Source organism: Apiospora hydei (genome assembly GCF_038363865.1).
Source record: "Apiospora hydei strain CBS 114990 chromosome Unknown utg000004l_segment0_segment0, whole genome shotgun sequence".
In the NCBI taxonomy this organism is placed as follows: Eukaryota; Fungi; Ascomycota; class Sordariomycetes; order Amphisphaeriales; family Apiosporaceae; genus Apiospora; species Apiospora hydei.
Window position 1 is genome coordinate 1796447 of NW_027117363.1, and position 23890 is coordinate 1820336.

At 54.6% G+C, this 23890-nt stretch overlaps 6 protein-coding genes across 6 annotated transcripts; 4 read left to right on the forward strand and 2 right to left on the reverse strand.

Moving 5' to 3' along the window:
• Nucleotides 1-161: 161 nt before the first annotated feature.
• On the forward strand, nt 162-1689 carry PG997_003078 (pseudouridine synthase; the record flags this gene model as incomplete). Its single annotated transcript, XM_066807393.1, has 3 exons — nt 162-478; nt 526-1191; nt 1308-1689. The coding sequence occupies 3 exons, from the start codon at nt 162-164 to the stop codon at nt 1687-1689; spliced, it is 1365 nt and encodes a 454-aa protein (XP_066671011.1).
• A 2701-nt stretch (nt 1690-4390) lies between these two features.
• Nucleotides 4391-5290, forward strand: PG997_003079 (uncharacterized protein; the record flags this gene model as incomplete). Its single annotated transcript, XM_066807394.1, has 3 exons — nt 4391-4430; nt 4493-5122; nt 5184-5290. The coding sequence occupies 3 exons, from the start codon at nt 4391-4393 to the stop codon at nt 5288-5290; spliced, it is 777 nt and encodes a 258-aa protein (XP_066671012.1).
• A 9435-nt stretch (nt 5291-14725) lies between these two features.
• Nucleotides 14726-15060, forward strand: PG997_003080 (uncharacterized protein; the record flags this gene model as incomplete). The annotated part of the gene is made up of 2 exons (XM_066807395.1): nt 14726-14894; nt 15017-15060. 2 exons carry the CDS (start codon nt 14726-14728, stop codon nt 15058-15060), a joined length of 213 nt encoding a protein of 70 aa, XP_066671013.1.
• A 1366-nt stretch (nt 15061-16426) lies between these two features.
• Nucleotides 16427-16690, forward strand: PG997_003081 (uncharacterized protein; the record flags this gene model as incomplete). The annotated part of the gene is made up of 1 exon (XM_066807396.1): nt 16427-16690. One exon carries the CDS (start codon nt 16427-16429, stop codon nt 16688-16690), a length of 264 nt encoding a protein of 87 aa, XP_066671014.1.
• A 935-nt stretch (nt 16691-17625) lies between these two features.
• PG997_003082 (nucleoside-diphosphate-sugar epimerase) lies at nt 17626-18854 on the reverse strand (the record flags this gene model as incomplete). Its single annotated transcript, XM_066807397.1, has 3 exons — nt 17626-18431; nt 18536-18741; nt 18835-18854. The coding sequence occupies 3 exons, from the start codon at nt 18852-18854 to the stop codon at nt 17626-17628; spliced, it is 1032 nt and encodes a 343-aa protein (XP_066671015.1).
• A 1079-nt stretch (nt 18855-19933) lies between these two features.
• On the reverse strand, nt 19934-22982 carry PG997_003083 (uncharacterized protein; the record flags this gene model as incomplete). Its single annotated transcript, XM_066807398.1, has 3 exons — nt 19934-20514; nt 20564-22374; nt 22471-22982. 3 exons carry the CDS (start codon nt 22980-22982, stop codon nt 19934-19936), a joined length of 2904 nt encoding a protein of 967 aa, XP_066671016.1.
• Nucleotides 22983-23890: the final 908 nt, after the last annotated feature.

A 23890-nucleotide genomic window follows, 5' to 3' on the forward strand; every position in this document is an offset into this window, starting at 1 on the left:
GATCACTGCATGTATGTACCCAGGTACTCGTTCAAGCTTCAAGTTCATTCTGCCGTATGAGCCCGCCAAAAATGAGAGAGCCTCAAGCTCAATATCTGTGACTCTTCGCAGTGAAGTTGGCGGTTAAGTCGATCAGATCCTCTCTATCGAGCCTTGCGCCCATGGTATCGGCTGCTGCTGCCCTTATTCGGACACTTACACTTCCAATCAACCGCTGCAGCCAGATTCTGCGACTTAGGATGGGATCACTTGGAACGGATGCGCCCACGGTGCCGGGGCCTGCTGCTACGCCACCTGCTGTCGATGCGGCTCCAGCTGCGACCCCAGTCGTGAAGAAGAAAAAGGCCAAACCCAGGTTCACAGGCAAGCAAATGGAACTTTTGGGTCCTATGTTGGACACTGAAATATGGCCACGCCCCTATTATATTGAAGACGGCCTGCGCCGTCTTGCCCCCTACAATTACACCTACAACACTTGGTGCAAGGAACGTTGGAGGGGCGGCAACTTCTGGAAGTTTTTGACAGCGAATTCCGGGATCGCCCACTGCCATATTACAAGGCTGCTATGGAGTCTGGCATGATTCTCGTAAACGGGAAGCCGGCTATGCCAAACCACGTTCTGAAGAACGGAGACTTGGTTTCTCACAAAATCCACCGTCACGAACCTCCAGTCACGGGAGAACCAATCGGTATTATATACGAAGATGATGATATGATTGTCATCAACAAGCCTTCCGGCATTCCCGTCCACCCCGCGGGGAGATACAACTTTAATTCGGTTGTCGAAATTATGAAGGAAGATCGAGGCCGTGATTGGGTTGCATATCCTTGCAATCGGCTGGACAGGCTCACCAGCGGCATCATGTTTGTAGCCAAGAGTGCAACAGATGCTGAGCGTCTAGGCGCCCAGATTCGAGACAGAAGTGTTCGCAAAGAATACATTGCCAGGGTTATAGGCAACTTTCCCGATGGTGAGGTGGTCTGTGATCAACCGATTCTCCAGATATCGCCTAAGCTGGGCCTCAACCGTGTGAGGGCAAATGGAAAGGAGGCGCGAACCGTGTTCAAGAAGCTTGCATACTACCCACCGGAGGTGTCGTCTTCCGAAGCCAAAGTCGACGCAAGTCAGCCTTCTTCGGGCACCGAGGATAACGGGGAAAGCCATGGATGGACAAAGAAGGATACTCGATTGTGCGGTGCCTTCCGGTGACCGGTAGAACCCACCAGCTCCGAGTCCACCTACAGCACCTGGGACACCCAATCCAAAACGACCCAATCTACGCAAACCAGCGTGTATGGGGCATCAGCCTGGGACGTGACGACCCTGATGCTAAAGAGAACACAGATGACGATATAGTAACAAGGCTGAACCGCATGGGCAAGGAAGAGGTGGCAGATGCGGTGGCCTACCACGACGAGATGGTAGATGAGTACTACAAGAGGAAGGCCGAGAAAATGTCCGGTGAACTCTGCGAGGTCTGTGATACTCCGCTATACACCGACCCTGGAGAGCAGGAACTCTGCCTATGGCTACATAGTCTTCGTTATGAGGACGCTGGAGGTGCTTGGAAATATGTCAGTCCGCTTCCCAAATGGGCTCTACCACCGGCAGGGACCAGCGGCCCGACAGAAGTAGGCAGCATTGATGCCCTCGTCGAGGCAGTGAAAGATGACCCCGAGATCGCTTAAGGGCGTATCCATGATATCCAGCCATGATCTACATGGTGGCTATGGCCCATCACGATGAGATGCGGGCACCCCCTGAGAGCCTTTGCCAACCCGGATCTTGGGTTTACCAGATAAGCTCTGCCAATCAGGACAGAAGGCCCCCCAAGCATTTCCAATAGGACAAATAGCCCAACCTGCAATTGGAATCAGGCATACACCCACCACTACAACCCATTACCAACGTGACTAATTATTTACGACTAAATCTGGGCCAAGCACGGAACAAATCTGGCGCACGGTATAAAGTTTTTCTATCGAGATTTTCGAAGACGCGAAGAACAAAATCGGTCCTGCTGAGGTAGGCTTTGCCACTCATGAGAAGGCTGCGGGCACAAAACTTTATTGCAGTAGTCCGCAACGGCGAGATTGGCTAAGGCGCCACGTGCAGTTTCAAAGATTTGATGCTGCAGCGAAGTCATGCTGACCACAACCGAGTTCATCGATCATCCAAAGGTGCAACTCGCGTCAGTACGGTACTCGCAAGTACCGGTCCTCTGATGGCGTTTCTTTGCAAAAAACGTGTTCGTTCAGGGATGTTGCCTCTGACCTGCGGGACATGCGTCAGCCGAGTACACCGTCTTTTGTTTTCTTCTTGCAAGCGATGTCGTACAGGATCGACGGCTTATTGTGAGACATGCATCTGTCAGATATATCTCTCTCAGAAGCCTTCGACGAGCTCTAGCACCTGCATTTGCATACTCAAGGCCGATTTGACTGCAGATATGGGCAGGTCAAAAGACACACGGTCTTCAACCTACCTTGGACAGAGAGGAGGACCGCACACGAATCCGAAATGCTACAGTTTTAAGCATTCCATACTGCATCCATTCAGACAGAAAACTCGCCTTTCGTTGCGTGCCGTGAGTAGGTGACGGGTCGTGAAACGTGACTAACTTGTTTCTCTTGACGAAACTCAAGCGTACAAGTTACAAGTGATGAACTATCCCTATGATGATGATGATGATGATGGTAGTGATGATGTCCAGGCAGGAGAGGGCCGTTCTCATCCCATCGGGCTCACCACGCGTGACGCAGCAAAGATGCGGGGTCTTTAGCTTCCCTTACCACTGCCTCCAGTCTTCAGGGTGCAGTGCAGTGCAGTGCAGTGCAGTGTGCTTGAGGAGAGCATTCATCCGTGATCATTCACTGCCCACGGCCAGTGGCCAGGGGTCTTTTCCGTCCATCGTTCATGTGGGGGCCTTCAATGTTCCCAGCAAGCAACGTCCAAACGGCGGCCCACTAATAAGTACCTGTAGCAGCTAGCAGTTAGCATCATCGGCAGCAGCAGCAGCAGAAACAATAGGTGTTGTCGAAACGGGTGGCCACTAGACAGACACCATTGCACTATTTCTCTCACCCACAGCACAGCACATCACAGCGTCAGGATGCTTGACCTGCGTACATGCATACATAATATCATATTTTTCCTGTGATCCCGGCACTTTCCAGCCCCGCCACCCCTCGGAGGAGACATCGGGGGCCCCAAACCTGGACTAAGAACACTAGCGCAAACTCTATTTGCGCAGCCTACCCCAAGGTACTGGAAAAGCAAGGCACCCCTGTCGGCAGGCCAAGCTGCTTTAAGCTAGGGGCAAGTGGGAAGGAACTCTGTGGCCGCAAAGTCAAGGTCTGCATGGCGGGTGGATGGAGAAAACTCGGCGGTACCTTGTACCCGCCAGAACTGGCGACTGTACCTAACCTACCTCCTGTCGGCTGCGTTGCCTACATGCGTTCAATCTTCAATGCTCGGTGCTACGGCTCGGCAGAGCAGGAGGAAGGTTATGTAATAACGGTGGCATGTCGGTCGGCGTTTGGATTGGACGCATACCTTAGGCACCTGCCTCGCCCTCACGGCATTGCCCTGACTGAGGAGACCAGTGGGCGTCGATGGTGGCAGTGGGAGTATACCTGCAGCGAGGGAGTTATGCAAAGAGACGGTCATGGGCACTTGCTTGCATGAGCTTGTCTCCCCCAGGCCCCTTCAAGTTCGATCCCACACCTGGGATATCGCAGCAGCCCAAGTACTGGCGGTACTTCAGTCGCAGACTGTTTGGATCGATACCTAAAGCGTTCTGGCTATGATAAGAACGGTTACTTCCATGGATTATCGATGCAGCCATGCTCGTCAGTCCAAAGAGGCGACGTGCACATCTGGCACTAAACCCCCAAGTACCGTAGGGGTACGTGTACGTGTACCACTACTGAAGAGAGAGAGAGACAGAGAGAGACGGGGAGAGAGGGCTCTCTCCCTCATCAGTGCCCTCGACTACCCACTGCTCCACATCATGGCAACTACTGTATCCATGATGGCCCCCCTCTCAAGGCCTGCGAATAGCATAGCCTGGCATGTGGCAGCAAGTCTCTTCATGCAGCCGTGCTTTCTTTAGCTCACCAGTCTAGATGTTGTGGTGTGGGTACAGTCTTCCGTCGCGAGAGCCACCAACCCTGTGCAGACCCAGTATCTCTAGCACACACCCTGGCCTGCCTTGATGACACCCCATCTACGTGAGATATACATTTATAAATGTCCTGCCATGACGCCAGTTCAGCACCCTTGGCCCCTCTCTGCCCACACCTCATCCCCATATCTACGCTTCTCACAGGCATGGCTGATGCTACTTCATACAACTCCAGGAGTTCTTCACCACTCTCCCCAGACAAGATGACCAAGTCGGATGCCTCCAAGTCCACCAAGCGTAAGGGTAAGCATGGCGTCGTCGATCCAACGTCCCAGTCGAGTATCATCCTAACTCAGCTTCACCAGGCACGCGGAGTGTCTCTACCTTGACACCTGCTCAACTCGCCCGGAAACGAGCAAACGACCGGGAAGCACAACGTGCCATTCGCGCCCGCACGAAGGAGCACATCGAAAACCTAGAACGGGAGATTGAGGAGCTGCGCAGCTCACACAGCCGCGATGAGACCGTCCGGAATCTGCTGAGGCGGAACAAGGCCCTCGAAGACGAACTACATCGCACGAGGGAAAGCATGGGAATCACCAGCGGTGGCCCACGCAGCATGTATCCATCAGGTATGATGGTTTCGAAGGGAGTTTACGCGACCCGGTCTCACCATGACGCAGCGTACCATAGCCCAAGCTCGCGATCTTCACCCATGGCGCAGGGCTCCTCCGACTACCCGGGCGTGCACGACATTCCTCCGTACGACAGCATGGGCAGCTCTGGCGAACCTTGGTCGTCCACCGTCTCGTGCACGGTTCCTTCCACCGTGTCGAGCCCATCTTCTTCAGGAGCCACCGACGAGCTCGGGAGCGCCTACTTTCCCACCAGCGCGCCGACCTCTCTCCTCGACAGGTCCGGCATTCCTTCGAGTATGAACTCGCCCACAGCTTCATGTCTGAACGGCAAGATGGGCTACGATGATATGAAGTCAGGTGAGTTGCGCCCTTGCTTTGTTGCGATGACATGAGGGACTGAAGGTCTAATTAAAGCCAGATCTCGGTTGCACTCAAATCAACGTTCTTCCCATGCCCCCGGCTTACCACCAGCCGCCGCCGTGGAACATGTACCCCATGTACTACCAAGGCTCCCCAGCTCTGTAACGAGCGACCGTCAAGACGGTTTGCATCACTGGGAAACTCCGGTTTCGGTTTCACCACCCACCACCCAGAGCGATGCACTCTTAGTCGGCTACATCCAAGATTGTCGGCGCCTGGTTGACCTGGCCGGTGGTCAGCCACACCCAGAAATCATCTACGGACCAACCTGTCCAAACGTTCGTCCCCTGGTGGAAGCTCACTGGAGCGTTGAATCGAACATGGGCCTCGACGGGAACCCACCACGTCCCTCTCCACCGAATCCATTGGTCGACCTATTGACAGCCTTCCTCGACAAGAATGGCTTGCTACGGGTGCTCGAGCGGGTGGGCTCCTTTGTGTTGTGCCAAAGGCTGGTGGCTTGGTTGATATTCCCAACCCAGGAAACACACTCAAGACTAGGGTTTCTTGCGCCGCGTCCAAGCCAACAGAGCATTGCCCATAGCCAATGGATCGATTTCTTGTTCTGGGGGCAGCTGCGGGACGTCGTACTACACAGGCAGGAGGAGTATGCCACGGAGGAGTTCATACAGCTTTACTGTACAAACTTGCGTTTACTTGATTGGCACGGGGAGTGGCCCAGGCGTTTATCACGGATCGTTCCAACGGGGCACTGTATCTTACGGACGCATTCGTCCACCACGCCTTGGAACTCAGGAATTGGGCTTTAGGCGAGGCTTTTGCCAGGCGTTATCCGGAACTCAGAGAAATGGTAGCAATGGAGCCCAGAGACTGTTAGGTCTTGTAGACGGCATCGGCGCAAACGGATCAGTTTTGTTTTTGGTGTTTTATTTTCTTCTTTTGCTTCTTCTTCTTCTTCCCCTTTTTTGTTCTCTTACATGTTGGGCGGAACGGGCAGCGTTGCAACTGACCCTTGGAATCGGTAGGCGCTAGCCCAAGGGCATTTTGATACCACGGGGTATTACGGCGTTGGGATGATGTTTTATTGACTCTCATATCAAAAAGTGGGATGGCTGCGACAACTATCCATCACCAAAACCGGGGGTGTTACGGGACCATGATACTCAAAAGAGATAACTTTGCTTGGCATTTGTTTTCATTCCCAATGCTGTTTTGATACAAGTTTTCCATACAGATAGAAAGCCATGAAATGTAATAAATCTCTTTTTATTCATAAAAACGTTGATCATCCTGCCCGCCTCTACAGAATGGGAATGACCAAAAAATGACCAAAATTGGAGACTTACACTGCCCAGCGGCCCTCGATGGAGATCAGCCCTTCCAAAACCCTCTTATTAGCCGGGGCTTACTCTGTCGTCCACCGGCAAACCCACTGCCAATGCCAGGCTGTAACAGACTGCAGTAGCTGCTTGCAAGATATATCCCCATAAGGCGCCGGCGACGAGTCGTAGAACCTGGAGAAGCTAGCCGTTGCAAGCAAACACCTGATCCGTGCCAACAGCAAGCTGAGTCATGAGTGGCATTTCTGGCGACGACCTAGGGATTCACCAAGCTCACGAAGCTCGCAAGTGCGATCTGAGAGTGTGAAGGCCGTTGGACGTCAAACCGCGAGCGCCCGGTGGGCTACGAAAGAAAGCACCGAGATTGCGCTCATTTGGCTGGCCCAGTATCCCAGCTCCGCATAAGCCCAGAGAGCGAACGGAGCGAGGGCCGCGGACGAATCTTGATGGCGACGGGGAGCACGCCTACGAGTTTCAGCCAATGCGGACGGGCGAGGTAGCGGCGACACGGAAATCTCCATTCCTACACACGCAGATGATTAGATATGGAGTCTGGACATTATGGAACAGTCTCCAGTCGATACTCCCACCCAGACCAGATACATAGACCAGACCAGACACATACGAGGCCCGCTCTCAGGAAAACACTCAAGGCATGGATCCTATTAGGGGTGGGCCTACCGCCCACCTCCCCTGGTAGTCTCATTAGCTAAGAGATATGAGCCGGACTAAAAAAACAATGGGTGACCTTAGGTATTGATGGATGCTGCTACTACTACTATGGTACGCGGTAGTAGTATACGACTGCCCTATCTCACACGCTAGAGGCAACGACCACCACCGACGGACGGATCAAATGCGCCTGGCCTAGACGACCCCGTTCCCATTCCAAGATCCATCATCGGTTCGAATCACCCATGGCATGCCCATGCCCATGCCCATGCCCACGCCCAGCCCAGTCCAGCACGAACCGACCACCGGGTCTTGTCTCCTCTCGCCAACCGACTACTTACACTCGGGCCAGGCGCTTGCTTGCGGGCTGACCAGTAACTGCCGCGACAACGGCCTGGCGGTCTTTCGAGGACGAGGCCCGCCGCCCATCCATCCGCCGGGCTGCCTGGTATATGCACATATTAGCTAATCGCGTCGGATGTGTATTTGATTACGTTGTAGCCTGTAAGTGAGACAGCACTGCCAAGAAACAAGCACTCGACCACCAGAGAAATGGGCCCGGTGGTTGGCTAGACAGACGCCCTGCTTGCTGCTTGCTCGCTACCTAATCCTACGACTACCACTACGACCACAACCACCTACATACATAATGCACTACTGCAGTGGGTTCTCGATCTGCCTTGTTGTCTGTCCACTTCTTTCATGTCCACTTCTGTTAAGGAAACACGAGAGAGAATGAGGAGATGGAGGAGGGGAGCCGGCACACACACACTCGCGCGCACACATACGTATGACCGGCTCTCGCTACGCAACAATGCCGAGTCCAATGCATCACATCGGGAGGGATCATCGCAGAAAAGACTAGGGGAAATCTGGCAAGGCAACCTGTGTAGGCCGGAGAGGATAAATCACGGCCGAGTCCTCCCCAAGGCGGCCTCCAGGGGGGACCCGGGCATCTTCGCGGACACGGCTCACTGATGGTTGACTAAACCGGCTATACCTTGCTGCAGATCATCGATGGCCTTGGAAGATCTACCACTAGCAAGCCATATTGTGCTGCCATATGCATCAATGATACAGAAACATTGGTAGAGCCCCACACGGACAAGGGGAGGGGAGCCCTAAGGTTGACGAGGAACTGGCAGTCCAACACTGTCCGTCACTTCACCCCCAAATTGAAGCAACCCCCTACAGTACGACGACTCCGTAATCCAAAACAGAGACACAATTTACGGCCCTGGACACGGCCCCCGCCGACTGGAAACACCCTGCCCTGCAACGCCCTGCAAAGCCCTGCAAGGCGGTGTATCCTGCCGCGCAGACCCCCTTGCTCGTCCTCAATGAGGCGACCGACTGTTGATTCTCGCACGAGTGATAGATTTGGGGCTCCGAAATAACGGAGAAATCGCGGCCGTCCAGGCTGGGCACCCAAAGCTTAAGGGCATGCCATACGCCATAGGTACAGGGAAGCTCCCCCACCTGCCTCTCAATCTACGACTGCATGTACATACCTACCTCCTAACATGCTGCACTTGAACTAGACGAACGAACAAATACTGGGTGCGAGGGGGGAAACGACCGACAGAGAGCCTAGAGCTAACGGAAGACCATCCCGACGAACGGCGCATTAGATCGGGGTTCAATTGCAATCCTACAGAAAGAACAGAAGAAAGAAAGAGGACAATTAAAAAAGAATGGGAGGGAAAAAGACGTTTGTGGGTATCCAATGTACATGTATGCGTGCACCTTGGCGCCCTGGCACCCTGGCACACTGGCACCCCGGCACCCTGGCTACTGCTGGCTGCCACTACTATACGACAGCACTAACGTAGCGTAGCCTAACAGCTAGGCGAGCTGCCACTGAAAGCCACTGCAGCCTGTAGCGCTACCAGGATCAACGACGCACTTGTGAGCGCACCCCCACCCCTCCCTTTGGTCAATGCGCCGTCGGGCCATCTGAAGATAGACGCAGAGTGTGAGGGCATGTGGTTTTGAAACGGGGTGCTATGCCCTTGGCTGAACTCTAAACTCGCTGCCTCTCGCTGACCTTGTGTCGTGATGTCCACGCACCATCCCTCAGACTCCTTCGGCCCTCCTACGCCTTGTACGTCATCCTGCCAGACTGCTGCCGGGCTACGACCAAGGAAGCTAGCGAGCGAGGGACAGAGGCACGATTGACAACCTGCGTCGATGTCGTCTTTCCTTTTCTGTTCCATCCTCGTCGACAGAGTTTACGCCGCGCTCGCTTGAGAAGTCTTTCCCCGCGTTCGAGAAGAAATCCCGCACCCTCCTCTCCGACGACCCAGCCTGGGCACGGCACGTGGCCTGGTTGGAATCGAAGGGGGACGGGGGTGCCTGTTATCGGAGCCGGGCTTGGACTACAGCGATCGAGCCTAAGGTCGGCTCAGACGCGGTGGAAGCCCAATGAGACTCTCCTTCGACCTGGATATCAACCCGCCCCGCAACCAGTGCCAGATACGGACTAACGGGGCTTTTGCACTGTCGGAATTCCCGCATTGGGCTGTTGAGCTGTCTGTGGTTACATTAGGCGAGCCCTTATGCAAATACAGATACGCAGGGCCCAGGGGTCGCGATCCCTACTTGGTACCACGGCGTTTGGGATCCCCTGAAGAAACATCAGCCTCCTTTTCCCGTCTTACACGGGGGTACACGGTCATACACCTACATAAACGCGGGGAGACGGGTTCGCTTTTTTTTTTTTTTTTTTGCTTTTTTGCTTTTGCTTTTGCTTATGCTTTGTTGGCGAACGACCCGAATTAGCACGGATGTGAGCTTCCCAGTCACTGGCGCGATACGCGACCTGTCAACCAAGCCACAATGAACGCCATCTCCTCACTAGAGGCAGACCTCGTCGCTGGCCCGGCGGCGTGGCCCTGATAGCAACAACGGGTCGTTCGGGATTGCCCCGAAGAACTGTCGGTTTCCTCTCCGACCCTCGCAAGGATTTCGTTGTAGCCTATGACATGGGGTACGCAGCACATCACCATCTGTTTCTCTCTCCATCATGGGAGAGGTTCATGTTTTTCTTTACAAGATGGTTTACGATACTCCCTACCGCACATACAACAAGTCGGCTTGTACGTATTGCCCTTTCCTCAACATACACACCGCCATCTTGGGATGTCGCAACTTGCCATTCGTTTGTAACAATGCTTCTCTTGTGAGAGAAAGACCCCTTGCGTGACATTTGATTAGTCGGAACTGTTTCCGGCCCTCAAGGTTCGAGCTCATCTCGAACCTCTCCTCCCCTGCTTTCGTGGGAGATTGATTTTCCCTAGGGCCCTGGGACTCGGGGGACGGGTAACCAAAGCAAGACATTCTTCTCTGCTACCTTCCTGTTTGAGAAAGCCTACGAATGTCCCAACTTGTCCGATTTAAGCATTCCGGAAACGTGCCTGGGCACAGGGCATAGCGGAATCGATGCCATTCATCTCTGGTGTTTGAGCCGTTCGACAGCAATGCAACATAGAACGGGGCAGCTCGTCAGTTTGCCAATTACGTCTCCTCTCGAAAACAAACTTCAAGCCAACAATGTCACAGGAAAACGAACACCCGCGTCCAACCGAAACGTCAAAAAGAAAGCGGCATGAACGGCGCTCTCCCACTGATGTCCATACGTTGCAGGACCGGTTGTGCCCTGTTTTCAACTTTGAACTACCTCTCAATAGCACTTGATTGTGACATGAGGAAATGCTGGTACCATGCCATGGCTCACTGCATATGCACCTACCTCTTGATACAGCATACAGCCTGCCAGCCGACAGCGGGGGGGGCTTCTTAATCAACTTGCAACCAAACAGCAGTTCAACCCTGAAGTGATGAACTCAAATACAGTTGCTGCCGACTCTCATGGCGTACAGGCAACGATGAGATAGCACCACGGCAGCATATGGGCCACGTGCGGCCAGCAGATCTATCCACGTATTAGGCAGGGTCCCGCATCTGGTGTCCTAAGAGGGCAATCCCGTGACTATGCTTTATCCCTGCCCGGGATTACGCACTGCTCTGCGGTTGCACCCAACACAAGCAACAAGGGAAGGGAAATTAGTCAAGTCGGGCCCTGTTGATTTCCGTGCAGGGGGTCGATTGGGAGGAACAACAACAGGGGTATCAGAAAGAACCCTGCCTACCCCCATACCGCTTCTCAAGGCCGACCCCCCCTCTGCCCCTGACGAGAGCCAAGAGCATACTGTACTTACAGTATCTGTGAGGAAACATGTATCGTACAGCGCGCCACACTGGTCTAACGCAACGAGGGGAGTGACGCACAGTGACGCATCGCCAAACCTTAAAAAGCGAACACGGCTTACTGTACCCCGTGACGGTCATGTTCTATCCAACTCTCCTTGCGTTACCTGTTTGTTTGACCACGATGCGCCCCCTTCCCTCTTCGGCTTTGCCTGGTGCCGCTGTCCATGTTCAGATCGGGGTGTACGACAACGCGACATTGGGAGATGCATAATCTTCGGTTTCCTCAAGCCACCATCAAGATGGACTTTACCCCAGCATCTACCCACCGTACTTCGTCTGAACAGCAACCAGCCTTGCTTTCATGAACACGGCCCGGCCAAAGAAGAAGAAGGCAACATCCACCCCCATGCGGTGATCAACGTTACCCAGTCTGCACTAATCGGCAGACCTTTCGCAAGCCACCTGAGGTATCGCGGAACTAGTAGCAACAACGTCGGAGGGGTTCGCGTGCGCTACGCGGCGTATCTCCGCCGCTAGGAGTGCATCTTCCGGTTGCCACATCGCTATCTCTGCTTCTATTCTTCCTCCGGAGAACCTAGAGATTCCGTGACGATGATCGATGGCTGGCCGCCACTTCCGCGCCGCTCAATTGATTATCGAAGGCTTCCACAGAGCTTCCAAAAGCTTCCAAACTATCGACCAAGCAAAGCTAACGCTCTCTAGACCAGAACCAGAAACCTTCTGGAAGTCTTCTAGCGCGAACTTATCCCTCTTGGTGGTGGCCGGGCCGCGTGGAAATCCCAACGGCCGAGTCATGAGCGGTGCCGCTGTTCCTGCGAGTGCTGGTGGTGTGGGTGTCGCCCCGTGCGGCCAATCGGTTCCGTCATCGTAGGGAACTCGGCTTGGGGCAATCTACCTCTTTTGGGATAGATAGGCCTTCGAGATGTGCTGCGATTGCTTCCAGCTTGCTTGCTATCGAAAGCTTCTACGGCTAGAATCGAGCTTCTACCCTAAGGGCTGGCCCTTCCATCTCGTCATGGAGCAGCGACTGATCAAGTGGTCGATTGCTCTCAGAGTTTCAAGATCACAGACTGCACGCGAACCACGTGCGTGATACCACATCAAGGTTTGCACCGCTGCAAAGCGCTGTGTGGGTGGAAGATGTGGGATTGTCGCCCGAAGTACATGTACGAATTCACACTTGGAACGGTACTTGATATTGCCAATGCTGCTTGAGGCGACCGGCGTCCCCTATGATCCCCCAATGCCATCCTTCTTGGCGGCGGCGCGAGCGTCAAGCCTTGCGACAATCAAGCCGCTAGAAAGGCAGGAGATGTATGGCAGAATCTTGGTGCGCAAAATGTTGGCCATCAACCGGGGGACAGTTTTCACACCAAAGACTGCCGCCCGCCAGCCCCCTCCCCTCCCATGATAGCGCGACCATGGTGTGGACATAGGCACGCACGCCTTGGACCTCGTGGCGAGCCATCGCAACACACCTGGTCTTCCCGCGATCAGTGATATCACCATGGCCTGATTTCCATCCCGAATTCATCACACCATATCAACACAAACGATGTTGCGCAGTACCGTTGTATTGTTGTTACGCTGCGGCGCTTGAACGCATTCTTCCTCTCTCATGTGAACGCGGCAAGGGTCTCTGGCTATCGCGCAGTTGCTCAAAGGCATATGGACCTACAGGCGCCAACCTGAATGTCTACCCTTGCGTTCGGCCAGGCGCACGGCGGTGCCGCCGTCGTAAGAACTCTGTCTGTGACTTCTTTCATACTTGGACTACCGACCATTCTATGCGGCTCGAATCATTCAAGTGCTCAGACATTTGGAGCTGGCTCTTTGGTATATCGTTTGGGACATCTCATGACGGAGCGAAGCTTGGCGGTCTACCTATGCGTACGTGTCCCGGACGAACTCTGCCCTTTTTTTTTTTTTTTTTTTTTTGAGCGATGTTCGGTTCCGAGCCTATTCTCTCATCTGCTCATCGCGGCTTGGTGGTTGGCTCCGGAGTACGCCCCGTGGTACTCACGATGATGAAAAGATAAGGCTTGTGCATCATCATGGTTTACCACTTTCATACAACCCAGGCAGCCAGGGTCCCCCCATATCGTGACCACGGGGCTTCTTACGCCAACATGGCAACACCAACTGAATTATGTGGTGACAGGGTACGTGATGGGATGTGCAATATTACTGAAATGCGGCTGGGATTGATGTCAGCCGTGGATAGCCAGCCATCAGACCACTTCTCAACCCCCAACGGTCGGGCGAAGAGAGGAAGGAGAAGATTCCCTGTTCCCTGAACTTGCCAAAACGTGAGCAGGTCCAATGGAAAGCTCGCCCTAGCACGGAGCGTTCCTTCTGCTCGTGTGGTCGGCTGATTGGCGGCACACCTTGTCCCCGGCGAGATTTTGACTTCGTCGCAAGAAACTCTGTCCCGCCAGTGACATCGTGTGGTCAATATGAGAAAGTTCATACGATCAAACAATAGGACGGGAGGAGGAAACAGACTTCCCTATCCGAAACCTTCTCCGCATTTTCTAGAACGAAAAGGAGAAAAACAAAAGAGAGGCAGGATGAGAGTGTCGGGATGAAAAGAAGGGCCCAAAGCTTGCTGATCACGTTTTCCTGAAAAGCCAGCCCGGATATGTATATCAGACTCTGGCGTGCATACGTGCCGCCGTTGATCTCGGGTGTGTTTTCTGGTACGATGAAGAGTAAACGATTGCCCAAACGATGCCTGGCCTGTCTGTACCCACCACCGTTGCAACAGTGATTCCATCGTCGCATCACCATCGTGCAGCTGGTAGGTTGCCAAGCTTTCTTCATTAGGGGTCTCTCTGGATCAAATGGAGCGATCTAGATTGCGATTCCATCGAGCTGTTGGTCAGGGGATGCGACGGCGGATAGGGTAACAGTCGTTCCTGAATCCGCCATCCCGGTCGCTTCGAGGTTTTGCTCGTGGTGGACTAACTCGCCTCCGCATAGCTCGGGGCTGGGGTGTTGGAGGAAGGGCCCCATGCCCATGTGCATGTTCCCCGTCTCGGTGTTGTTGAACGACAACAAGCCAGTCCGGTAAACCGCTACTCTTATTTTTCTTATTATTTTCTTATTTCTTTTGAACAGGGCGTCGAGCCCTCTTTCCATGGGCAGCGGTAGCCATAACCAAAGTCCGTAACGTATCCGCTGTTCCATCCTGGTGATAGTAATAAGGGGTTGTGCAATTCGTCTACTTAGTTGGTCGAGAGTAATCCGACCATCACCGCAACGAAGATGGAGCCTAGAGGAAGGCCTGTAGTTTCCGTCCCAAGTTGCTGTTTGCCTGTTTCTAAACCCCGCGATGTTCTCCGTCAAGAGGACGTTCATCGTCATGCACCTAGTTTCGGGCCTCACGGAGATGGAGATGGAGTTGGAAGATGCGCGAACCAGGACTTACTCGAGCAAGGCCGAACTTGGAAACACGCACAACTTTCACATGCCCGCGCGAATAGGGAAAGAAGAGTCGTGGTGTGAGCCATTTTTTGCCTACTGGAGGCGGAAAATGCCTTCTCTTTCTCTCTCTGTGTTCCTCTCTCTTTTCTTCCCCATGCCTTCCCCCGGTTTCAAAACCGCCCAACGGCTTGAACAACAGCCCGGGCCAAGACGGTGTGCATCTGGCGGCGTGTCAGTCGGTAGGTAGAGAACGAAGTCGTCACACACACACGGTCGCGGCATTCAAAGAAATACCGCAGAACTAAACGACAAGTGTTTCTTCGCCCTTTTATGCCTTCCTAATCGAGCAAGATGAGCGAGCATGTCGAAGATAAAAGCGTGCTTTACACACGCATATACACACACGCACCCATGCACTTGTATACCCGGATAACGTAAGCCTGGTACACGGGAGATACTTACGCGGGGACCTGGCTGCCGCTGGGAGGCTATGCTATGCATGTAGGTAGGTCAGTAGGCAGGTAGGGTAGGCAGGCTATGGGAGGGACGCGGGCCACGCGCACGCATGTTGGCCGCAATATTCCCGGCTCGGTGAGATGTCAACAACTCCTTCGTTGCCCAATGCAATAGAAAAAATGACGCGCCCAGAGAATAGATGGCAACATCCGCGAGCCTTGCTCTCCCCAGACTCTGCCGTCGAAAGCTATCGGGTTTGGTTTGGTTTGGTTTGGTTTCCGACTTACAGAAGGGGGCCTTGGCTGCTGCTCCTTATGTCCCACCACCGCCACTACTAATGATGCTATTCAACCGAGCTACCCCCCCTTTCCCTGTAAATTTCTCGCCCTGTGATGCTTGCTTGAAGGTGCTGGGCGGCCCATGTTGTTGTTGTTTCTTGTTGTTGTCCGCGTAAGCCCCAGCCGCAGCCCAGACCAGACATGCCAGGACTACGGCGCGAGATGTTTCCGATGCAGGGCCGGCGGCTACTAACGATTCCCGATGGCGCCTTTCTCGGGGGCTCTCTCGAAAGAAGCCACCGGGCAAACCCCTGCAATAATTTTCCGGGAGCCGTTCGAATATCACGGCACTAGCTAAGTATTGAGCCAGCAAAGGTGACTACGCAGTAGCAGCAGTCAATAAGAGAGCGTCCATCGATCCATCCATACACTCTCACCCCACAACGCGGAAGGGAAAGGGCGGCACCATACTGTATCTCCCAGAAGGTGAGGGATACGAAGGGCTGCAATAGCCGTGTTCGCGGATGAGGGATTGTTGAAACAGCTTCCGTGCCACTACTACTACGACTACTACGACTACTGATGCTGCCATCACCACCACCAACACTACTCCTTGCAGCCGATGCTGCCCCGTCCCAGGGCTAGGATGTACTAGCCCTACTGCTATCCCTACTCCTACTGCAACTACCTCCCCCCATACCCCACAGCAGGCTTCGCGTCCGCCCGCGATCAGAATAAGTGCGGCGGCCGGCGCCGGCGGGCTACCGTCCCGGTTGCCTAAGCGGGGGACCTTTCGCAAACAAGTGCTGTGGTGAGCACCCTCTATACCGTAATGAGCGATAGATTACATGTAGGGGTTTGGACACCAAGGCCAAATGGACGATGGACGTTCAGGGGCCCTGCCGCGGTGGGACATCGTCGAGACTGCCGTACAGATTATCATCCTACGCGCGGAATCCTTCCTTGGTGTGCGGAAAGTGGGAGATAAAGCGAACAAGGAGGCGTGCATGATGATGTCTGGAGAGAGGCTCTGGGTACGTGCGATGCGCTCCGTGGTAGGGATATACTCTGTCTGCGGTACTGAGTACGGAAGAAGGGGAGAGTTCGGAGCCATCATGCTGTTCCCGAAGACGGGGTGATGCAGTGGTTTGGAGAGGGAGGCATTGATGCTCATCAAATGCCTTGCTTGTCTAGTATGATGAAAGCTATTCGCAGCAACCGAACTCGTAAACAACCTGCCTCTATAGATGCTCGATACGTCCATACCTGCTTGCGTTTAAGGCTCTTGGGGCCAGCCTCCTTTGCCATAGTCTTAAATATGAGCCCAAGAGGCTGTCACCAGTGGTAGTGGTTCACTACGAAGGCAGGTAAAATAGGCTGTTTGAAGAGGCAAAACTGCCTATCAATTTGGAATTCATGTGATAACGCCGCCTCTCTGTCATTCTGCTAGGGTTTCTTTGGATACTTCATCGCGACACCCCCAATACAAGCAATATGCAAGTGTCTTTGGAGATTGTTGCAAAGATGTGCAGAACAAGCAGCAGCAGCCGATGGTGTCTCCCATTTCTTTTCGCGACCCTCATGGCAATCTGGGAGCCTCACCACTGCCCACCAATCGAGTGCATCACGATGACAACGAAGTGCTTTTGTTGAACCGTCAAAGAGCAGAAACAGTCACTATGGCTACGACGGGACAGGCTGTAAATGCCTGTGCAGATGCCAACGCATGTGCGCGAGATGAAGTCTGAAGTGTCATCGAGGAGGAGAAGCTTGGAAAAGGGGGTCAAATCTGACGGGCCATCACATAGACCAGTCCAACGGGGTGTGTGTTCTGTTGAGCTATCTGGATATCCGAGTATTTGTTCCCTCGTACGCTTTGATGCGGCCTGGAGGCACCGCAGTCACCACCAAAACCGCGAGGTGCACCGTTGCCAGCCGTTTTGTCGATAGCAGACTGTTCCGTAACTGACTGATCTAAAACCAAGCGGAAGACATCCAAATGTAGCATCTTTTCCCCATCAGGTACGGGTAGCTGTGTATCTCAGGCACGGACGGTCCCTGGCACACTCGTCCACTACAAACGCCGTTTCTCATACTCGAGGATCTCCGGCACCGACTCCCCTAGCGTGGGGGCCCGGGGCCGCCACCCCAGCACCTTGCGCAACCTCTGCGCCCGCCCGCGGGAGTTCCAGCCCCAGCTGACGGCCTCGAAGCCCGCGACCGCGAGCGCCTCGTCCTTGTCGAGCGGGCGGTCCTCGGGCTTCTTCTCCGACTTCAGGAGGCCCATCTCGAACGCCGTGGCCGCCATGCCCCTCGCCAGCGCGCCCCAGACGTGCTCGCCGCTCTCGACGAAGTAGTAGCCCCGGCTGCCCCACAGCTCTTGATCGTCCTTCTTCTCGGAAGCAACGGCCTGCTCGACCAGCAGCCGGAACGCCTCGCTGAGGTCCGCGACGTGGACGTGGTTCCAGCGCGCCCGACCCCCGCCGACAATGGGCGCGTATCCCTCGCGGAGGACGAGGCGAGCAAGCTCGTAGACCTGGCGGCCGCGCGTGGCGACGGGCCCGCGGCCCGTGCCATAGATGGTAGGCGGGCAGACGATGGCGGTCCTGACGACGTCCGAAGCCGCCTCCAAAACTACCTTGTCGACGTTGCGGTGGAACGCGTCGTCGGGCAGCGACGTCAACTCGTCCACGCCCGCGTAATCGTCAAACTCCTTGTCGGCGTGCTCGCCCAGTCGGCCGGCCTCGGAGTCGAGGTAGGTCAGGATGCCCGTGCCGCCCGTGTGCAGCCAGTACCCCGGGCGGGCGGGCGAGTGGCCCTCGGCCAGGCCCGCGGCGATGGCGCGGGCGGCGCCCTCGTGGTCCGAGGCGTCCGCGGTATCTAAACAGTTGGCCGGACCCAGGATCAGTCCAGAGAAGAAGAAGAAGAAAGGGAAGGAAGAAAGGGGCGGACCAAGAGGAAGAAAAGCATGGCAGGATACTCACGCAGCACAATGTCAGCCTTGGCAGCCTGTTCCCTGAGAAGCCCCGAATCATCCAATTTCCCGAGGATTATGGTCGCGTTCGGGTACTGGGCCTTGACCTTGTCCGCCTTCTCTTGCGTCCGGACGAGGAGACTGAACTCGAAGTCCGGGTGGGTCTGGCTCAAGACGAACAATGCATCGCCGCCGATATAGCCCGTAGCGCCCGTGCTTCAAGCCGGGGGTTATTGAGCGTGTTAGTCACTGCTGGCATTGCCACTTCTGCAAAGAGGGAATCGAAGGCACGAGCAAGCAAGTACTCACAGGAAGATCTTGACAGCCATTTTTGAGATACGTCGTCAGTTGATTTATTCTCGGATCCGTCCCAAGTCTCGGGAGGGATTCGAAAGGGGTCTGCTCTCGAAGAAAGCGAAATGCCTTGGCCACCATGTTCATGACGACATCGAACCCGGGCGGAACAATAGGAGGAGTCTCCGGAAGAACACTTACCCACCAGCTTCATGCGACGTGGTAGCCATGGTTTATGTGTCGCCCAGGATAAAATGCATCTATCTACCTCTTCTCAAATACTATTTCATTACTATCGAGTTGTAATACCGGCCCAGTTTGGCAGGGCCATTAACATCCCCTTTCTCCAACTTCACGACCCAGATGTTCGTATATAACTGCTACATAGACCAGCAGAACATTTCGCGAATATTGCTCGACAACCAATTTTGTACGCCGTCGCTAAATCAACCCATGATTATAGACAAGAGGCCCGCGCAGCCTCCGCTATAGCGTCAAGCAAGCGCCTTCGCATCCTGATCTTTCTCGCGCATCTCCAAGATTCCCCCATCGTGCTGGTTGCCACTCCTGACTCTATATGATGTATACAAGAAAAGAAAATTCGTTACGTCAGTCGTTATCAAGGGGACCGATTAGATGCCGAAGACCCGGGGCTGGCTCGTCTCGCAGCTTCCACCACCTCTGCTGAGCTTCCTAGTAGATCGAGCCGTTGATCCGACGACGGATCAATTCGGCTAATGCTATGCTGGTGAACGTGCCCGTAACTAGTCGGTCTTTCATCCCCGCTGTCGCCGCTCAGTCCAGCAGAAGGGAGCTGGCTGTTCAGGTCATCAGTTGCCGCAGGGAAGAGCCGGACATCCGCCTTTGCGAATTGGTCCGATCGAACGGAAGCCGGGCCGAAGCAGTCCCCGACGCCCCATCAGGGAACGTGGACGCGGGGCCACCTTCTACAGGTGGCACTAGATTGACCAGGGGGTTCTTGATTATATCCACGCCAGAGTTGCGTTTCGAGCTTTTTCTTGGCACGTCTGGTAAGGGTTCCAGGGAGTCTAGCTCGACTCCGCGAGCGGTTCGCCTTGATGCCTGTCGGGTGGTCTTTGCAGAATTCAGTCGGCTAGGCACCTTGAAAGACTCGCCGGCATCGAGATCCGGCAGGAGAGGTGGTCCCTCCACGACCTTTGTTGTGCCAATATCCCGTTCCTCTTCGTCGCCGGCCTGTGACCCCTCCCCCGTCGTCGCCCAGAAGATCCTTCCTCTTGCCTCTCTTCGCTCGCGGGGACGAGTCCTCATCGTCACTCTCAATAGGCCCGTTGCGTAAGACACCCATAGCCACAGGAATGCCTTCCGGAGGCCCATCATCGGCAAAATCGCCACCGCGCGCCTTCATTGCTGGTGGCATCCTAGCACTTCGGACCACTTCAAATCCTTTGCCCTTCTCCTTTGTCTTCCCACCAAACAGTCCTTTGAGCCAGCCAGTTGCTGTGGAAACAGGACTTGTCGGATCTGCGGGTCCAGTTCCTAGTTTCCTCCCTGGCCCGTCCGAGTTAAGGGCCGGTCCTCGCACGCCGTAATAAAAGTCAACTTCTCGAGTTGAATAGTCGGCCCGAGGTGCGAAAACCGGCGTATAGGCCTGTGGCGGTGCTGGCGTTTGTCCTCTTGATGGCGAGCCATCCGCATCTGGAAGATCGGGGAATGCTGCCTGGGATTTGCTCAAACGTTTGTCTGCGAGATCTATACTTCCAACAGATTGGTGACTGCGATGAAGGGGGTGTTCCCATATCCTCGTTGGTAGGGCGCCTAGCCCGGGGCGGGCGATAGTACGGGTCGGCGGTTGGCTGTGGGCGAGTTGCTTGCCCAGGCGACGGCAGAAAGGAAAAGTTGCTAACTTCTCCCGGTGTGCCTGGAGTAAAGTTACTACCGCCCATGGGTAGTGAATAGTCGATGCTGCGACCGTCCAAGACGCTAGAGCTCCGTTGCTGCGGGTGTAAGAGTATGCCCATACTGCCTGCGGACCCGCTTCGTATGCGGCCATAGCCCCTTTTGGAAGCCGGCGCAGTATCAAGCATCGCCGTTGTACTGAGTTGACTCTGGCGAGAGGTAGCCCCACGCCTTGACATGCGCCTCTGAAGCTGCCGGGCTCCAAATATCCTAGATAAGCCTCCTCTCGTCTGGCCCCGGGAATCATCTCCTCCAGCACCACACATGCGTGCCACAACCTCGATGATGGTCTGTAAAGCGTTGAGGAAAAAGCCAAAAACGAGCACTCCACCGTGGATCAATAAAATTACATATCCAATCCACCCCTTGGGCCCTTCGAGAACGCCCATACTCGGCGAAAAGGCGACCATGAGAATAACAGTGACGAAACGCAGTGCAGAGAATCCCGTGTGATAGGCGTTCATCGATGTTGGCGAATGAAACGGGCGGAATGCGTGCAGGGTCAGCATCTGAACGACCTCGCAAGCCGCTAGGATCACCAGCTGGGCGATACCAGACGCTTGGACCGCCCCAAGTGCGATACCCCTGAGGAAGGTCAGGAGGACTGGGATGAGCGCAAAGGCAGCCGCTTCGTCGGAATATGTGTTGTACAGGGGCCCGTAGAGTAAGACGGTAGGCAGATCATCGAACAAATGCGATCGAGGTCTCGTCGAGGCGATCAAGTATATGAGCCAAGCCGCAAAGCCCACGATGAGGGCTATGGTCACCACCGCCAAAGCCACCAGGTAGACAGAGGATCGAGCCGCAACAACCAGTTGGAAGAGGGACAAAGTGACTATAGGCAGCAGGAAGTAGCTGAAAACCAGTCGTATCACGTTACCCATGGAGAAGGGCATGTTCTTGGCACGCAGATCCTCCTCGGGATTCTGTCGAACATAGCGGAAGACCCAGCGGAAGAAGAAGCCGAGCTGTATGCCAGAGAGGAGAACCGCAAATATCACCAGCAGCCAAACCATCATTCCGGCCCAGATGTCTTCGACCTGACTCATTCCCACCAAGCGAGAGACGCTCTCCAGCCCATATATGCTGCTGCCATCATATACACTTGTGATGTTCTCGGTGATGTATACGCCATCCACTACATTCGTCCATGGTTCAGCTTGAGATACAAAGCTTTGGTTGAACATGAGCGCAGACCATGCCCCATTGGCGACCACTGGTTGGTAGAAGCCTGGGTAGCTCAATGATAAACCGCCCGTCAGCACGATGAATTGGATGTACTGGAGGCAGTCGCCAAATCCCGGAGTTACCAGTCTAAGTAAATCGGGATGCCTGCCGTAGTTTGTTGTCCAGTGAAATACGTCGCTGGTTCCCCAAGGACTAAACACGCCGGCAAAGACAGTCGCCACGCCAACCAGGAGCAAAACAAAGACCGGGAGGAATCGAAGAAACCAGGAAATACCCCCGAGACTTGGAGTGACGACAGCGGATATGCAGCCGATGGAAGTGGCTCTAGCGTCTCCATTCCAGATTATTAGAGTTGGCGCAAACGAAGTGAAGGCGTATGACGATGCGAAATCGTTTCTCAGTTCGATAGATGGTAGATTCTGATAAGCACTAAAGCAAGAAGTTAGCCTCCCAGATCAAGAAGATATAGGCAATAGGACCAGGGAAGCATCGCCCCCTATCCTTTCCTTTTCTTCCCCAACTCACATTGGTGTATCATTGAAGACTGGACCCAAGGGGCAGGGTCCATTCTTGGTACTATTACAGAAATTGGAGGACGTTTTGTAGGGCTCGTAGCTCAAGACATCGACTTTGCTGAAGAGGGTGGTCGCCTTCCCTTGAGGCCCATCTGGCTGGTTTTGAATCTTGCCGTTGAGAACGTTCCCTGTCCCATTCCACTGCGTGCTGTTCCAGAGAGGCAGGGTAGTGTTACCGACAGTGCCGGTGACGTTGCCGTAGACGGTGACGCGCAAATTGTGTGTCGGGTTCTCGAGGTCGAAAACGGCGTCCAGATATAGAGGAACCCATTGAAGTTGAGCATGGTCGACGTTATTGCTAGCAATGTAGCTGCTGGGCAAGCAGTTGTCGAATGGCAACAAGACAGCGGATGCAGGTTGAACGCAGTGCAGCGCGAGCAACAGGAGAGCATATTGGCACGCGGCCGGCAAATAGGGTCGATTTCGCTTGGGTCCGTCTCGTTTGGGCGTATATCGATGCATTGTAGCATGTCTGGTCGATCCGGTCGCGTCGTATCCCCACGCTATCGAATCGTTGTTTCCAAGGGCCTTATACTCATAGCGACCGACAGGTGATTATTCTCTTGTCCGTCATCATCACAGCCACGGCCTTCTCTTGAGCGGCAGCGAGGACTGGGACCTCGCATGTTCTCCTCTTGGTCCAGGGCCGTACGACAATTAAAGTTGAAATCTTTTTCCCAATACCAACAACGGGGACTGCTGTGCCGTGACGTCTACAGCCGCATCGTGTTGCGAACCCAATCGACGTTTGACGAAGCCGACAGAAGCAGAACACCAATTAAGCTAACGGGGCGGCGGCGAGTCTGAAACAGCTGAGGTCAAGCTGATCCGGGGTAAGGAAGAAGAGTATTAGGCGTCAGGATACGGGTGAGCCAGCAAGCAGAAAAGGAGTGGTCGAGAAGGTTGACAAAGGGAATTGCAGGTCGGATCTGCACAGCCCAATATTGATTTCCAACGAGAATGATGCTAAGATAAGAAAGGGTGAAAAGTAATGGTAATCGCGGTACGGTACAGGTAGCAGTCCGTCGTACCAGTAGGAATTGGACCAGGCTCGGGCAGTGCGCGCTGGGATGCGTGTTGCGGCGTGCGTGGAGAATGGGACGGACTGGGACGGTGTTCCTCACAATGGGGACCTGGCCCTGGACGCTGGGCTTGGACTGGGACCTGGACTGGGGCCTGGACTGGGACCTGGACCTGGAGGGGGAGCGAGTGGTTTACGCGGGCGGGCAGGCAGCCGGTCAGCTTCCAGCACCAAAAGAAAGGAAATCAATCCAAATCAAAGAAGCCCAGGGATGCTCGTTTCGTCGTCGCGTCCCTCCGACTAACAAACGTGCAGGACGGCCGAAGCTTCGGATTGATCCCGCCTCTGT